Here is an 18,295-nt window from a genome sequence, read left to right on the forward strand (position 1 = left end):
GGGGCCCACATAACCATGTTGGCTGGGAAATAGGACTCGGTACAGTAGGTCTATAACTATGAATAATTTACAATATGTGGAGAAAAAAAAAACTAGTTATCCAAATTAATTATACTTTTCAGATATCAGCATTGTTATTCCAAGGTAATATCTTTTTATATGACCTATTCCATGGTGAAGTCATTTAGATTTAAGTTGAAAACAAATAGATAGATAGATAGATAGATAGATAGATAGATAGTAACTTTATTGATCCTGAGGGAAATTCAAGTTTCCAGCATCACAGTTCCATAGTGCAAAACATGTTAGTAAAAAGGCAGTAAAAAAGTTAGTAGTACAAAGTACAAAAAAATATACCAGATATAAAAAAAACAATGAGATGAAGAAAACTGTTAAAACTGAATATAGTGCAGGGTAACAGCTGTGATACAGGACTATTAAAAAAATGAATATAGTGCAGAAGAGACTGTTAAAAATGAGTATAGTGCAGGGTAACTCCAGTAGCTTAGTCTATGAAAGTGCACTGTGTGCATTATTATTTGCATTTATTAAGATAAGATAAGATAAGATAAGATAAGATAAAATAAGATAGGGTTAGATAAGAAATTCCTTTATTAGTCCCGCAGAGGGTAAATTTGCAGTGTAACGTGTAAAGTGTAAGTGCAAAGTGTAACAAAATTTGAAGCATATAAATACAAGGAAGTATAAAAATAGGAGCAGTATATACAGTATTGACAAGAAACAGACTATTAACAAAATTGCACAAGTGGAAAATGATATTGCACAGTGAGAATGAAATAATAAAAATGATAAACATGAGGAAATAATATGCCACAAATTAATAAAAAAGTTTTGTCAGAACAGAGTATTTATTCCAATATATATGAGACTGTTAAAATGAGTATAGTGCAGGGTAACTCCAGTAGCTTAGTCTATGAAAGTGCACTGTGCATTATTATTTGCATTTATTATAAATATGAGGAAATGCCACAAATTAATAAAAAGTTTTGATTTATTCCAATATATATTATGGATGTTTTTGTAACAATATGTCTCCTCCTCTGGATGCTGTTGGGTCAGAGAGAGTTTAGTGGCTCTCCAGCAGCAGCAGGGCGGAACTGCTGTTTGCAGTGACTGTGGAAGGAAGACGGTCAGTCAGGCTGAGTAACTGAACAGTAACTAGTTAACATGCCAGCGTGCCGAGGTTAAACCCCACAGATTGTCTAACCCACATCGCCGCCACCACTACATACTTGTTCCTGCGTGTTTAGGAGGTGTTTGAACTTCCCTCACATTCTCCTCAGCGTGTTTTTCCCTGAAGGGAGGCGGTGGAGCAGCTCGGCAGCCATCTTTGGACCTGCCTGCCTGGGAGTGGAGCTCTTCTCTCTCTGGCAGCCCAGTTCACTGCGAGGGTGGGGATCCTTTAACCTACAATAACTCACTAATCTGCGTCTTATAATCGACTGACAGCGTCGAGAAACACAAGGACTCAGCGTAGGAAACCCCTGAAGCAGGAAGAACACTTTAATAACCCCTAAAGTGTGTTGATTTACTCGACACAGAGCTGGAGCCTGGCCTGTCAGCAGAGAGGGTGAGTTTATGCTAAGCTAACTGGCTAAGCTAACTTAGCAAACATCACACTAGCTTGCTAATTTAGCACTTTCTGTCAAATAACTCTTAAAGTTGGGTTTAATGTCACACTATTCCGAGTAGTTACTCGACTATTCACGTTGTAAATACGTCCTGAATAGTGCTTAATGTTGTTAAATAATGTGACACGTAACTTAGCTTAGCTTAAGTTTGGTGTGTGGCTAACAAGCTAACAGTACAGTCAACGTTGGCTAGCCTGGGAGCTCCTCTGAAACCTCAGGTTTTGGGTGTGTTGCTGCTTGGGACTTTTACATTTCACACTTTTGTTTGTTTGATTTACTTGTGTGACAGCTGAAACAGCTGTTGGAAAGTGACAACTTTCAGAAAATCCCACTAAGTGCTCTTGTGTTGCAACTCATGTGAGGCGTTACCACAGCCACACAGGTAACATATAGGGGATAAGGCAGCAAGGTGAGGCTGGGCTACTTGTGTACCTCAGGTAGGATAGTTTGGGGGTAAATCTGTGTGGTTTAAATTGTTCAGATCAATAACAGTACTGTACAAGAGCTCCTGAAACCTCTGATTTTGTTTGCGCACGCTTTTGGGTGTGTTGCTGCCTGGGTCTTCACATTTTACACTTTTGTTTGTTTGATTTGCTTTTGTGTGTGACAGCTGAAAACAGCTGTTGGAAAAAGTGACAACTTTCAGAAAATCCCTCTAAGTGCTCTGTAGTAGTTCCCCTTGTGTTGCAACTCATGTGAGGTGTTACCCAAGCCACACAGGTAACATACTGTAGGGGATAACGCAGGCAGCAAGGTGAGGCTGGGCTACTTGTTTACCTCAGGTTTGATAGTTTGGGGGTAAATCCTGGTCATTTTAACGTGGTTTAAATTGTTCAGAGCAATAACACTACTGTACAAGTGTACTGTAATGTAGGCCTGTACATAAACATAGTTTTCTTGTTGTTTGACATGGGTGGTAGAGATAAAGGAATACACTGGTGGTTGACACAGTGTGATTATGTGTGTTTTTGTGTTATGGATTGGAGTGCCAAAAGGAAACTGATTACTGATAAGTTTAAACTGCGTACTGATTTTTAAAAAAGTGATGGCAGTTGCATTCTGTGAAGATAAATTAACTGTATGGTATGAAAGCTTTTCAAAGAAACTTTATTTTACTGTATTTGAAATTGCAATGCATGTCTGTAAGCGTGCCATTGCTGTTAAGTCAAGAGTTTCAGAGCAAATAACACTACTGTACAAGTGTACTGTAATATAAGGCCTGTACATAAACATATATTTTTTTGTTGTTTGACATTGGTGGTGAAGATACAGGAAACACTGGTGGTTGACACAGTGTGATCATGCGTGTTTTTGTGTTATGGATTAGAGTGCCAAAAGGAAATGGCTTAACTGATTACTAATAAGTTTAAACTGCGTACTGATTTCTAAAAAGCGATGACAGTTGCATTGTGTAAAGATAAATTAACTGTATGGTATGAAAGCTTTTCAAAGAAACTTTATTTCACTGTATCTGAAATTGCAATGCATGTCTGTAAGCGTGCCATTGCTGTTAAGTCAAGAGTTTCAGAGCAAATAACACTACTGTACAAGTGTACTGTAATATAAGGCCTGTACATAAACATATATTTTTTTGTTGTTTGACATTGGTGGTGAAGATACAGGAAACACTGGTGGTTGACACAGTGTGATCATGCGTGTTTTTGTGTTATGGATTAGAGTGCCAAAAGGAAATGGCTTAACTGATTACTAATAAGTTTAAACTGCGTACTGATTTCTAAAAAGCGATGACAGTTGCATTGTGTAAAGATAAATTAACTGTATGGTATGAAAGCTTTTCAAAGAAACTTTATTTCACTGTATCTGAAATTGCAATGCATGTCTGTAAGCGTGCCATTGCTGTTAAGTCAAGAGTTTCAGAGCAAATAACACTACTGTACAAGTGTACTGTAATGTAAGGCCTGTACATAAACATATTTTTTTGTTGTTTGACATGGGTGGTAAAGAGAAAAGGAATCACTGGTGGTTGACACAGTGTGCTTATGTGTGTTTTTGTGTTATGGATTGGAGTGCCAAAAGGAAATGACTTAACTGATCACAGTTTAAACTGCGTACTGATTTCTAAAAAGCGATGACAGTTGCATTGTGTAAAGATAAATTAACTGTATGGTATGAAAGCTTTTCAAAGAAACTTTATTTCACTGTATCTGAAATTGCAATGCATGTCTGTAAGCGTGCCATTGCTGTTAAGTCAAGAGTTTCAGAGCAAATAACACTACTGTACAAGTGTACTGTAATGTAAGGCCTGTACATAAACATATTTTTTTGTTGTTTGACATGGGTGGTAAAGAGAAAAGGAATCACTGGTGGTTGACACAGTGTGCTTATGTGTGTTTTTGTGTTATGGATTGGAGTGCCAAAAGGAAATGACTTAACTGATCACAGTTTAAACTGCGTACTGATTACTAAAAAAGTGATGACAGTTGCATTCTGTAAAGATAAATTAACTGTATGGTATGAAAGCTTTTCAAAGAAACTTTTATTTCACTGTATCTGAAATTTGCAATGCATGTCTGTGAGCGTGCTGTTAAGTCAAGAAAGACAGATAATCACTAGTCAAAATGCTCACCAGGGCCCCTTCCTACCTCCCTATAACTGTGCGAACAGGAAATGCAGCGCAGTGAGGGCATACATTGGGAATTCCAGCCCTCCAGCTTTGTTGTCCTGTCCTGCTGCATTCTTGTGCATATGTGTGTGTGCTTGCTAGTTGGGTGTTTTATGAAGGTATCAGTTATCATCACTCACCCTTGCGCTCACATGTCCCACAGTCGGAAAATGCCATCATGAGATATGACAACAAAGCTCATTCATGAGCAACAATGTAGTAAAGAACAATGGCAATAAAGAGGCACAGTCCCCACATGGTAATGAGGCTTTATTTCAGGGCCGTGGTGGCTGCATCTGTGTGGAATATAGTGAGTTGTTCAGTGTTGTTGTTGTTGTGAGACAAAAGATGTCTGCTTGAACTGGGGGCTGTTTCTCTCAGGCTGGGAAAGAAGTCTTGTGACTCGAGCGTCAGCTCTGCATCTGTTTGCAGCTGATCATCTGAGCCGCATGGACTCAGTAAACCTTCCTCAGTGATCTTTTACAGTCTACATCTGTAATACAGCAGTGAAGCTGTATAACAAACTATTTTAATAGGCGGAAAATAGTTAAAAGATTAAGCCTGATAGTGGAGATGTGGATCTATGCTATATTCTGTCCATTTCTGTAATTTTAAAAGGTGACTTCATCTAAAATAAAAAACAAACTAAAAAACACACTTTCCCTAATATTCCTAGTTGTATAGATAGTTTTGGTTTTATATGGTGAGCTTTTAAGATCAATCCACACCCCCTACTGTGGATATTTTCAGTATTTTTCAGATTCAGAGGAAAACTCCACAATGACAACTCTTTTCAGAAAGGTTGATGGGTTATCTTGCGTATCCAGGACATTATTTTTGGAAAGGCACGCTTCGTTTTCATTTTTTCAACACATTGAGCACCACACTTATTTATCTGCTTTGTATTGGTATGTTGCAGCTCTGCATATCTCAAAACTAGGACAAATATAACCAGAACCAAAAGCATTGCTAGAATCACTCACTTGTACTGAAGTTATATGGACAATGTTTGGTATGTTTGAGAACGCGTGTTTACCGAGTACCTACAGGTTTAACAAGTAGTCCTATCACTGGAATGCTTTGTTTCAGTTCAGGCATCTAGCCTATCGCACAGACGGTGAAGCAGCGTGTTGTTACCTCCTCGGTTTCTTTGTTCGAGCTGGATATTGTCAGCTGCGAGACGGCGGCTCTTTGTATCCTCCTCACATCTGCCTGTCTACATACCAGTCACTGAAGGTGTGAGAGAGGAGTTTGTCAGGACACAGCCCACTGATTTCCTTACCGTGGTTGCTGTTACTATGGAAACAGGAGACTTATCTCTTGCTACCTCAGGATTTCCGACTGGCCGTTCTCCACATTTGCACCTGACATCGTGGTTCGGTTCATGTTTTGCTTAGACTTCTCTCGTTCAGGTTAATAGGCTCTGCTGTAGCACATATGGACAGCCAGAGAGCTGTGTAATGTGTCACTCACCAGTTGTTTCCTCTCACTGTAACACAGCATTAATATTGTAGCATAACATGACCAATGTAAAGGAATTTATTTGTAAGGTAGAGAATATGTGTATATTTCCTCAAAACATCCCAAATTAACTTCTTACGTAAACCACTCTTGGAGCATATTGTACTTCTCTGCTGTCCATTCAGTATTAATAATGAAGCCCTGTAATTTATACCAGGAACACATTAATACATGAGGTTATACCACTCTGCTGCTGTTTATTTCAGTGTACTCATTCTTGCTTTTCCTTGTACTTTTTAGCTGTGAACACATATGAGACCACTGTCCTGCAGATGAGCCATCGGTGGGGGCTTTCAAGTCGCTGTCGCAGACCCAGATAGTTCCTGGCGGCAGCGGCATTGCCCCCCAGCTCCCCATTATGCCCAACAGCAGTCGGGCGGGGAGCCTGAAGGACCCCGACGTCGCCGAGCTCTTCTTCAAGGAGGACCCGGAAAAGCTCTACTCAGATCTGCGCGAGATCGGACATGGCAGCTTTGGTGCTGTATATTTTGTGAGTATTTCACATTGAAAGGCTATGGTCCAAGCAGACGGCCATGTTCAGTCTGACATCAGATGCTTTCATTTCCATTCATTTCAGTGAGGCCACTTTGTTGGCACATTGTGACACATATGGGTCTGGCCAAAAAATACAGGGTTATCAGAGCAGAAAAGTTAAGCCTGGCTCAGTTAATGACATATATTCAAGTGCGCATTTCTGGTATAGCACTGTGTAATGTGAATGGCAGAATTCAATTGTTCACCCTCAAGATTATTGTTATGGATGATAAGATGAATGCTACCGTGATAACTTCCCCGGAAATGAGAAAATCCTGTTTCATAGTACTATAAACTGCTAACAAAGAAGCGCATGAATGTGTTTCATCCTGTCAAGTCTATACGGAACAGGCTTGAAGTTTGGGGCTTTGTAGCCTTGAAGGTCATTGGGATGATATTGATAAGTCGTTCAGTTTTGTTTCAGTATTCAGCAATTGGAGAGCATTGTTCTACCAATCCAAAAGGCCTTTAGATCTTTTCAAACATTTCAGAATAATTTTCTAAAAATCCAGGACTGTTTTAGCAACACTGTCTTAGGGGCTGATCACACAGAGACGCGTCGCTACAGGTGTGGCCGCCTCAAAAACGCCATGGCAAACTGCGTCGTGCAAAACAGTAAGGTGCGCCAGTGGAGCAGGGCTCTGTGCTTGCAACCGGGCGATCAGATGTGATTAACGGGAAAATGTGGTCTCTCTCTCTCTATCACTCTCTCAAAGACAGTAGCCTACATGAAACTTTCACAACACTTGATAGGAATTCCTCCTTTCCTCTCATATACGCTGTTGGTCCAACAGCTAACTAGCTACCCACATCCACTGGCATCAAAACAAGAAGGAAGTGGTTAAGTAGCAACGCCCCGCTTCTTGCTTGATTTCATTGGCTACCTGGGCCAAATTTGACAATGACGAGTGGTGCGACTATGTGCCTGGCACTGAAAAGTTGAGAATATTTACATTTTCACACGCGTCTAAAAACAGCTACAAAAATGCAACACGCTGCGCCAGAGAAGAGCGCACGGCAAGTGCGCTGTGCCAGAGGAAAAAAATGGTTTTGCGGGCAACACTTCTCTGTGTGATCGGGGCCTTATTGTGATGTCGTGTGTTTGTCTTAATATCTTTGAAAATGTAATATTTTGGGTTTGACTTGGTGTTTTTGCATAATGTGTTGTTGGCTAAAGTATAACCAATTTTAGCTTAGCATAGTCTGTAATATGGATATTACGACCAAGCAGTTAGAAGCATTCATTGCACAGGTCCCAACAATATCATGTTGTTCTACAATGCCCTGTTGCTCCAACAGCTACATTAGGTTTACATAATCTTAATTTGAATGTGGATCATTTAGTTGAGTCTGTAACACAGATTGTATTGTGTTGGGGCAATAAGGTCACATACAGTGATTATTGATCAAATTGACAAAATGTATTATTATGGGTATATAATAAATATTTTTAAAAACTGATACTTCTACTGTAGCCCATGTAACCTACACCACTAAACTAAAACTTAAATCATTGGTAATGTTATGAAATGACAATATGTAATGTGCTTATCATTCAGGCACGGGATGTGCGGACAAATGAGGTGGTGGCCATCAAGAAGATGTCTTACAGTGGAAAGCAGTCCACTGAGGTATGCTAAGCTTTCACTAACCCATATCATGTTAACAGGCAAATTGTTAATCACATTTACTTATAAATGTTTTTTTCCGCTTCATTCTAATTTGTACCATTTTCACAGAAATGGCAAGACATAATCAAGGAGGTGAAATTCCTGCAGAGAATACAACACCCAAACAGCATAGAGTACAAAGGATGTTACCTGCGAGAGCACACTGCCTGGGTAAGATTCTACACAAGAGTCAGTTATGATGACTAAAATTATTAGCCACCTGGTAGTCACAGATTCACACAAAACACTCTATTTCATTGCAGCTGGTAATGGAGTATTGTCTCGGCTCTGCTTCAGATTTGTTAGAAGGTGAGTTGAAAACCTTTTGTCCTCCAAACCATTGCATAAGGCTGCATGACTACAAACAGGGAAGGTAGTCTCGCTCTTCAACATTATCCTTGTCACCTTTTTCTTGATTGACATCGCTGTTGGTGAATGTATCCCTTCCAGTTCACAAGAAACCTCTGCAAGAAGTTGAAATAGCTGCAATTACCCATGGTGCTCTTCAAGGGTTGGCTTATCTTCACTCCCACAACATGATTCACCGGTGAGTGTGTGTCTGGGAGCATGCTGGACACTTCTTATGCCGCCTTCTTCTGTGTGGATCTGTAATCATTTCCTCTTATGTGTTGCGACAGAGATATCAAAGCAGGAAACGTCTTGCTGACGGAGCCGGGGCAGGTAAAACTAGCAGATTTTGGTTCTGCCTCTATTGCCAGTCCTGCCAACTCCTTTGTCGGGACTCCATATTGGTACGCTATAAAACATTAACATTAAAGGTTCCTCTCAGAGTACTTTTGCAAATTTCTAGAAATGGCTATTAACATATTTTTAATGTGCTGAATGCGTTTGTTTTCTCAGGATGGCCCCAGAAGTAATTTTAGCTATGGATGAGGGCCAGTATGATGGGAAGGTGGACATTTGGTCTTTGGGAATAACCTGCATTGAATTAGGTATGGTCACTGATGTATATGGTCTGATTCACTTCTAATATATTTGTTGTTACATTGCTTGTATCTACATCTATCTTTTTACACTTTTAACTATCAATAATGTTGCTCTTCCTTTCTCTCTTGATTTCATTTTTCTATGCAACATCTGAATTGTTGATGTAACACTCTACTTGGTCTGCAGCTGAGAGGAAGCCTCCACTGTTCAACATGAATGCAATGAGTGCCTTATACCATATAGCACAGAATGAGAGCCCAACGCTGCAGTCTAGTGAATGGTGAGTTCAGAATGAAATTTATAAGAACTGGTGTATTATTTCTTAAATAAACTGAGTCCATAAAATAACTACAATTCTATCCCTTTTTCCACATTTCATCTCTCAACTTTAGGACGGATTATTTCCGAAACTTTGTAGATTCTTGCCTTCAGAAATTTCCCCAGGATAGACCAAACTCTGAGGAGCTCTTAAAGGTAAGAATTTAAAAAAAAATGGCTATGGCAGATTATGTTAGAAGTCAGGATTTTAATCCAAGACGCCTTTTCCGTGTTCTTCCTCCAGCATGCATTTGTCCAGCGCGAGCGACCAGAATCGGTTCTAATAGACCTGATAAGTCGGACCAAGGACGCGGTGCGAGAGCTTGACAATCTGCAGTATCGTAAGATGAAGAAGATCTTGTTTCATGAAGCCCACAATGGCCCCACAACAGAGGCACAAGATGATGAGGAGGTCGGTCATATGACTCTTTCTACTAGCCTGCATTTATATCTTTCTCCATCTCTTTGTCATGTCCGGTTTAGCGAGGTCGTATTTTGTAGTATCGTGTCATCCTGTGTAATTAGAGAGCTGTGTTGTAACCTTGTTATTGTCTGCCGTGCGTGTTATTTTTAGGAGACGGATCACAGCGTGGGTAGGACGGGTACAGTGAACAGCGTGGGGAGCAACCAATCCATACCCAGTATGTCAATCAGTGCCAGTTCCCAGAGCAGCTCTGTCAACAGTCTGACCGATGCGGGCGATGACAAGAGTGAGGTGGACATGGACGGAGACCACACGGTCATGTCCAACAGCTCTGTGATACACCTCAAACCGGTAAGAAGTCCAGGTTCCAGTATTGTTATATGGACAGCATTTAGATCACCTCTGATTGCTTTGCTGTATCTTGTTCTGCTATTTACACGTTCTGTTGCCTACCTTTCAGGAGGAAGAGACAAACAATGAAGAGTCGGACCCTAACGCCCGGCCAACTGAGCCACAGTCCCCTCCTGCACACACTCCACGGCCAAAACGGAACCGCGAACACTTTGCTACTATACGCACAGCCTCAGTGGTAATAATGCATTTCTTGTATTTGCAGATCGGATAAGAAGATGGCAAAAATAACTGCTTGTATAGCTGCTGGACATTTTCCACATCCATGGGTTGTTTCAAAGGCAGAAATCTTTTGACATATTGTCCTCGTGATCATTGAATGCTTTTGCTTTAAGGCTAGAAAGTAGTAATTTTACATGTAATCAAAAGCAGAGTCACGATCCAGCTTGGAACATTTATACACTTTGATATGCACTTTACAAAATAGTTGTCCATGATTCTCTTAAATACCTCACTCTTACATGATACATATGTTGGCCTCTTGTTATTTCCACCCACAACAACATAAAGAGAATCTATGTCTTGTTTCTTTCCAGCTCACTCGCCAGATTAAGGAGCACGAGCAGGATTCTGAGTTAAGGGAGCAGATATTGGGCTACAAGCGCATGAGGCGGCAGCACCAGAAACAGCTGATGGCTCTGGAAAACAAGCTGAAGGCCGAGATGGACGAGCACAGACTGCGCCTGGACAAGGAGCTGGAGAACCAGAGGAATAGCTTTGCCCAGGAGATGGAGAAACTGATCAAGAAGCACCAGGCGTCCATGGAGAAAGATGTATGCTTTCAACTCATTTATGGTTTACAAAACACTGTTATTTTATGTTGAGCAAACTGATTTATGATGTGCATTTCTCCATTAGGGAAAAACTTTTACCAATGATGAAAAGAAGTTCCAACAACATATTCAGAGTCAGCAGAAGAAAGAGCTCAACAGCTTCCTGGAATCCCAGAAACGGGAGTACAAACTTCGCAAGGAACAACTCAAAGAGGTAAGGGGGTCCAGACCTCCTTCTTGCCCCGTACATTAGTCTACAAAACTGTATTTTTCAGTTTACTTACTAGTGTGGAAACCGCTTATAGTGATCAACCGCTTATATGGATCAAAAAGCTTGGGACAAATTAATTTCCACATATATGCTGTTTAAGTTATTTGCTTAAAGTAATCAAGTAGTCCACTTACAGTGTTCATTTTGGGTCTTTTCATACATGACAACATGTGGAAAAAATGTTAAAACTATGGTAATTCTATATACAGTATGTTTTTCTTACCTCACTCCCTTGATAGTTTGCCTCGTGGCTCATTGTAACCTGTCTGCGTTCCAGCTGGCTACCTGTGGCTGGTGCTGCATGCACATTGAAATCATGACAGGAAAAAGAAAGTAATTTTCTCTCAATGAATTGCGATGCAGCAGCGAAACTTAATGTTCTTCAGGCGACCATACAGAAAATTAATGTGCACGCGGAAAAAGCACCTGTGGTTGAAGCCGCCTTCGTCAAGTGGATTGATAATGCCTGGTCACGTAATGCCCCCTTAAACAGAAACTCTGCCGGCTCTGCGCCACCGCAGCGCCGGTCTAAAAATGGCAAAGCCTCACCCCAAGCGAGCCCTTTGTGAGGGGAAAGGCAGAAAAATGATTAGCGATCCAGTTAATAGTGAAACTGTCTTTCATTACTTAGTATTCATGTAATAAATATGAAAATGTCAATTAGATGGTAATCTGCATGAGGAATATAGAGAAACAACATTTTTTTTATAATAATCATACACTTATAGTGATCAATTTGACCCGGACAGACGTGATCACAATAAGCGGTTTCCACTGTATCCGCTAATGGACAACAATCGGTACTATGAAGTGTGTTCTACCAGTGACCTGAAATCTTTCTTTTATTTAGGAGTTGAATGAAAATCAGTCAACACCCAAGAAAGAAAAGCAGGAGTGGTTGTCCAAGCAGAAGGAGAACTTCCAACACTTCCAAGCTGAAGAAGAGGCCAACTTGCAGCGCAGACAGAGGCAGTATCTGGACCTGGAGTGCCGCAGGTTCAAACGGAGGATCTTGATTGCTCGCCACAATATTGAACAGGACTTAGTGCGCGAGGTCAGTTCTGCCGGGTCTCAAATAATAATAATTTGATTAACAAACTAAAATTGAGTTATCTTTGGTGCGTGCCAGTCTCATCTCTTTGTTTGTCGTCTCCATTTGCACATAATTAGGAGCTAAACAAGCGTCAGACCCAGAAGGACTTGGAACACGCCATGCTTCTCCGGCACCATGAGTCCATGCAAGAACTGGAGTTCCGCCAGCTCAACACCATCCAAAAGACGAGGGCCGAGCTCATCCGCCTGCAGCACCAGACGGAGCTCACCAATCAGCAGGAGTACAACAAGAGGAGGGAGAGGGAGCTGCGACGCAAACACGTTATGGAGGTTCGCCAGCAGCCCAAGAGCCTCAGGGTGAGAACTCGGCTTGTGAGCACGCATGGCCATTGAATATTCAGTAGATATTATCATTTCAATAATAATAATGAAATGCTCTGTTACTTGTAGGATCTGTTTAACATGCAACATCCTTATTCATGCAACGCTTGGTTTCCTGGTTTGACTTGCTTGGTCTGGGCCCAAAAATATTGTGATTGTACAGACCCAATGTAGATAATAATGATCCGTTTCTGTCTTGTCTTAATGTTGGCTTTTAAATATAGAAATACCTCATTTGATAATTTTTCTCCATGACCTAAGTCTAAAGAGCTACAGATCAAGAAGCAGTTCCAGGACACATGTAAGATCCAGACCAGGCAGTACAAAGCACTGAGGAACCATCTGTTGGAGACCACGCCAAAGTCAGAGCACAAGGCCGTCCTTAAACGGCTGAAGCAGGAGCAGCACCGCAAACTTGCCATCTTGGCAGAGCAGTATGACCACTCCATCAACGAGATGCTTTCCACTCAGGCGGTGAGTCTGGGAATGCCAGGAATGTAGAATCCTAAAGTTGTAAAATATGACCATGAAGGTGCCGCCTAATTGTACATTTTGCCACCTTTTGATTTCTAGTTATGGTTGCGTATATATTTTCCGTGTTGGATCCTGATCTTCTCTTCTCTGTCCCTAGCTCCGTCTGGATGAGACTCAGGAGGCTCAGTGCCAAGGCCTGCGAATGCAGCTACAGCAGGAGCTGGAGCTTCTCAACGCCTACCAGAGCAAGATCAAGATGCAGACAGACGCCCAGCACGAGCGTGAGAGGAAGGACCTGGAGCAGAGGGTGTCACTCCGAAGGGCCCTGCTGGAACAGAAGGTTCTCCTCTATAAATTATTCTCATGTGTGAGATTTATATTGGTCTGACTTCATGATTATTGGCAAGATTTGAGTTTTAAAGCTACTGACCTGCTCTGGTTGAAGGTGGGCTAAACTAGGACTGTGTATGTACCAATAAAAATGATATAGGTGCTAAGATAGGTATAAATTGGAAATCCGACTTGAGGGGACCTTCCAGTTGAGATCTCCGACTGGGAACTTGGAAATTCCGGCTTCCCTATTCAACTGGAACGCAGCATCAGTCCCGAAGAGGTTTAATTAGGTAAAATAATTAAAAACACCTGTGGTTGTGTACCATGGGTGTGCTGGGCCTTTAACTGGACACTTTTTTCACAGCAGATATTTGAACTTGTCATAGTAGGAAAAGCACCGGTGTTACTAATAACATTAACGATGGCTCTGTTGTATTCAAGTGTCCCAGTGAGTCATGACGGTGTGACAAAGACTATTTACGTTATGGTTTTTAGCAGCTAAGTGGATCTGCTCACTGTGAAGCACATATACTGTTTATGAACATTGTTATTTACTTTTTTTTTTTTTCTTCTGTAGATTGAGGAGGAGATGCTGTCCTTGCAGAACGAGCGCTTAGAGCGAATCAGGAGCCTGCTGGAACGTCAAGCCAGAGAGGTCGAGGCTTTTGACTCGGAGAGCATGCGCCTGGGCTTCAGCAACATGGTGCTATCAAACTCGTCCCCAGAGAGTCAAGGCAATACCTTTCCCGGGGCTCCAGCGAGTTGGAGTCACCAACAACAACAGCACCCACCTGGGAGCTCTCAAGGGTCACCCTGGAGCGGTGGCAGTTCGGGCGCAGGGTCAAGCCACCACGGCAGCCATCACCACTATCACTCCAGTCCGGGAGGGGCGTCTATGCAGCAGGGCTGGGGGCAGGGCATGCAGGGAGGCGGGGTTCCATCACCGTGGGGCCACTCGCCAGCAGGAGGCCTGCTCTCCCGCAGCAGCGGAGGCGTACAGAACAGCCCCCAAGCAATGGGGAGGACACCCTCGGGAGGGCGCAGCGAGCAGAATATGAGCAGGAGTACCAGCGTCACCTCTCAGATATCTAACGGGTCACACCTCTCCTACACATAGATCCCCCCCCGTCAGCCCCCGGAGTCAGAATTTGAGCGTGGAGACGTAGAATCCAACAAACAAAAGCGGGACAGAGTATTGGCTGAGCTCTGCTGCTCGGTCTCCGATGTACAGATGTGGATGTGCGAGGAAATAAATGTTGCTCAGGTCAAAAGGGCTGGAAGAGACGCAGCCCGTCCTCACGGCAGTTTATCGGCACACATACAGATCCTTAAATTTATGTTACATAAGCAATTTGAGTGTCAACACATTAATACTCCCATTTTTGTTTTTATTTACAGCTCTCCTGCGGAATTTTTTAAAAATATATGTTTTGTGCTATTCACAGCCATTGCTCTCATTTTGCACATGAAACACTGTTGAAAAGCCTTTGACATGTGTTAACTATGTCCTTTAGAAACGTGGTATCAAACAATCAGTGAACTGATTTTATTTAGGACCCCCCCCCACTCCTTCACTCTCCCGATTCATATTCAGTTATACACTGGTCGATTCTCTGACGGTGGTTAATAACGCAGCAGACCCATCTAAAGATGCTTTGCTGTTGTGATACCAGCCTGCTGTAATGGTTGTGATAAATTAGATGCCTCCTTTTTATTCAATAGTTTTATTTCACCTGGTCATCAGCCAAAATGAGACTTCAGAGCCAAATAAACAAAAACTGTTTCAGGCTTATGCTACAACACTACTACAGTGCCTTTTTAAACCCTTGATTATAAAAATCGGTCTCAGATGTTTATAGCTTAATATTTTAAATTTCATCATCAGTTTATAATCCATGTATGTTTAGGTTGATTTTAGTTCCAGAGGTCTCAAAAATACTTTTCTCAGATTATTATATTCACTGTGTATGCAGTAAAGTTGGTTTATAAATGGTGAGAAATAGAAAAGTGTATATCAGTTGCTATATTTTTAGGTCTTTAGAGTGGTGGTACTCTAGGGGTGAACTTGGAAAACCCCGGCGTTACAGAGAATGTCATTGTACACATTCACAAGAGGAGTTGACTCATTTGCCTTCAAAAACAATCCTAGTATTGATCTGTTGATTTTTATTAGTGCCTTTTTAAACTGCTGCCTTTTTCCAAAGCACTTTATACAGCGGAATATGTGTAAAAAAAAATTATATTTGACTTCTTTTCGCAAAGCACCTGGTGGATGAGTGTTTCGTCGGTACGTATGTAGTGAAGTCGAGGAGTCGAGCTAACCCGTGCTGTGATTTTTCGGAGCAATTTCCCCCAAGTACAGACAAGACCTAGTGTATGAAAATATACAGTATGTGAGTGGACGCATTTCCCCCCCCCCCCCCTTTCTGCAGCTTTTACTGTTTTGAAACTAGCTGTTGTTGGTTATCTCCTCTGTGTGTTTATGCTGAATTTTGATTGGATGTGAGGATGCTGCAGGCTTCTTTTTTTTTTTTTAGATATGCTTTGGCTACAGTTTCCATAATACAAACTGAACTGAAGAGAGTCCATTATGTGCAGGCAGAAAGCTTTAGGTAATTGTCATGACCATGACAGCAGGCTCGGCACTACTAAGAAAAACTACAACACTGTTAAAAAAAAATGTTGGGGCCCAGTTACGTAACACTAAAAAAAATGTAAAAGGTGCTAAAAGTTCAAAATGTTACACAACCATCTCATCAGAACCCAAGAACAAGGGCGACTGAAATCAAGCACATGCTCGCATGATGGCATTGTATCATATACATGTAAAATGTAACGTCAACGCACACTCTGTGAAAAACAGCCAAATACAAAATAAATGTGGCAAAAAAAAGCACTTAGGTATTCATTTTGATAGCTCTAGCAGTTCCTCTAATAATATCTGTCTCTGCCCGCTCCCTTCAATCTGGTTTGTGGTTGAAATATCATCGGTGCCCTTTAAACCTTTTAACAGCCTTTCTGCACAAAGTTAGGCTTTCCATTTCCATGCAGAGGGTTTAAAAGATTTTCTTGGGAAAGGCCATAAAGGATATATGCTCCCTTGAATCACAAAGCTGGAGTTAAATGTTCATATGTGTATATTTTATTAAAAGAAAAACATTTAAAAACTAAACTCACATTTTAAGAAAATAATTTCTAAAACTAACTTTATTTAACTGACAGACCACACTGATGTTAGCAAAACCCTTTCACTCTCAAAAGTGGTTTTGAGTTGTTTGGACATCGCTCATTGGAAGATATTCTTGGTTTTGTGTACACAGAGAGAATGCCTCGTATGCATGTGTTCGCTGTCATCTCCTTTTTAAATGCCACTTCCTTAGTCAAGCGGCCATCTCTTGAGCGTTATCACTGCAGAGTTCGTTCTCCCCCACCGCACATGTTTGATCACTTGTCCCCTGATTCAGAGCCTCCTTTGTCAGATGCTGGCTCTTTCTGAATGTCATACTGTGATATATTCCTATCACATTTGAGGACACAAAAATGCTGGGGTCTTTTTTTTTTAAATAGGTGGGATGTTAATTTTTCACGTGTATATATCCTATCCTTGAAAGTATGCATTATATCAAGTTACATATGGTTTGGTCCCAAAACACTTACTTTTTTTTTTAATGCCGAGTGACTAGTTCCAGCTACTGTAACACAGCAGGTTATATATTCATCATTTCTTTTCTGATTTATTGATATTTGGTAAAGAAAAGGGGAATGTATTTATCATGATCGGAATCTTACCTCAAATCAAAAGCCAAGGCCAAGAGTTTGAATGTTAGGCCAATCAAACCTCACATACATGCCAACCTTAAAGTTTGTATGTGAGTGTGATGTGTGTGAGGGAGTCTGTTGTCAATCATTGTCGGTCATGAGACCTCTCCACGAACCTGGATTTTATTTTTTATTTTTTACTTTAACTTTGATGTCAAATTTTGTCCTACTGACTGAAAGCTTATGGGATACCGAATGAGAATCGGCAACACAAAAAATGGCGATCCTTTCTATGGTCAAACACTGTGCCATACCTGAGTTGCCAAGCCCAGATACCACTGCATTGTCTCATCTCCATGGTTTTACCTATCAGTGGGCTGACGGCATGAAATGTATGAAACATAAAAACAAGTTGGTTCTGGTCTAGTGGCCAAAGTTTAAAAGAAAAAGAAAAAAAAAAAGGCTTGAAAAGATGACGTGGTGACAGGCAAATTATGAAAAGAGATTCCATTTCTTTGAAGATGTCAGTATTCTTCTTTGGCACATTACCACTACAACTCATAACCTGTATTAAAATGTATAGATGGTGGAACTTGTTATTGAATGTCAGAGAGATTATGAAGATACTACATAAGAGATGGTAAAGTACTAAAAAAGTGGATTTAAATTGTGTAAAAAGATTCATAAAACAGAATAAAAATAGGATCAAATTTACTATTTTGTTTGTATTATATTTACCATTGTGTTGGCAGAGGGATATTGAACAGAAATCAGCTGTAATAAAGTAATTTTAGTATAACTTGGCCTTGTGTTTTTATTTTATTGTACCTCAAGTGTGTAACTTTAGGTTGCAATAGTATGGCATTGCAGTACTGTGCCATACACAATATAAACTCGGAAAAAAAGTTTGGAAATTTGTGTTTGGTGGATTATTTCTCTGTTGTTACAATGCTAATGGGCATTGTATTTTACATCGTTGGAAAGCCTGTTTATTTACCTTCACAATGATGTCCAACTTGTAAGGATCATGCATTTGTGGGATGAGCAGCACAGCTGATTATGTGGGTAGCACCCAAGAAAAATTTGCCAAAATGCTCTACCAATGGTAAACAGTGTATTCTCCTGTTGGTACTGACTCTTGTTTTGAGTT

At 40.9% G+C, this 18,295-nt stretch overlaps 1 protein-coding gene across 1 annotated transcript; it reads left to right on the forward strand.

Annotated features, from left to right (window-relative positions):
- The first annotated feature begins 1,105 nt into the window (after window positions 1–1,105).
- On the forward strand, window positions 1,106–17,944 carry taok1a (TAO kinase 1a). Its single transcript, XM_037776492.1, has 20 exons — window positions 1,106–1,591; window positions 6,037–6,286; window positions 7,890–7,961; window positions 8,070–8,171; window positions 8,264–8,309; window positions 8,451–8,547; window positions 8,639–8,752; window positions 8,862–8,953; window positions 9,135–9,228; window positions 9,341–9,422; window positions 9,511–9,678; window positions 9,841–10,041; window positions 10,151–10,279; window positions 10,638–10,874; window positions 10,960–11,088; window positions 11,996–12,199; window positions 12,316–12,555; window positions 12,841–13,053; window positions 13,211–13,393; window positions 13,964–17,944. Exons 2-20 carry the CDS (start codon window positions 6,155–6,157, stop codon window positions 14,501–14,503), a joined length of 3,075 nt encoding a protein of 1,024 aa, XP_037632420.1. The 5' UTR covers window positions 1,106–1,591; window positions 6,037–6,154; the 3' UTR covers window positions 14,504–17,944.
- Window positions 17,945–18,295: the final 351 nt, after the last annotated feature.

Source organism: Sebastes umbrosus, chromosome 7 (genome assembly GCF_015220745.1).
Source record: "Sebastes umbrosus isolate fSebUmb1 chromosome 7, fSebUmb1.pri, whole genome shotgun sequence".
NCBI lineage: Eukaryota > Metazoa > Chordata > Actinopteri > Perciformes > Sebastidae > Sebastes > Sebastes umbrosus.

Coding starts and splice junctions, on each gene's coding strand:
- taok1a (XM_037776492.1), top strand. CDS start 6,155: ATGCCCAACAGCAGTCGGGCGGGGAGCCTGAAGGACCCCGACGTCGCC. Junction 10,280..10,637: donor CTATACGCACAGCCTCAGTG/GTAATAATGCAT, acceptor GTTTCTTTCCAG/CTCACTCGCCAGATTAAGGA. Junction 11,089..11,995: donor GCAAGGAACAACTCAAAGAG/GTAAGGGGGTCC, acceptor TCTTTTATTTAG/GAGTTGAATGAAAATCAGTC.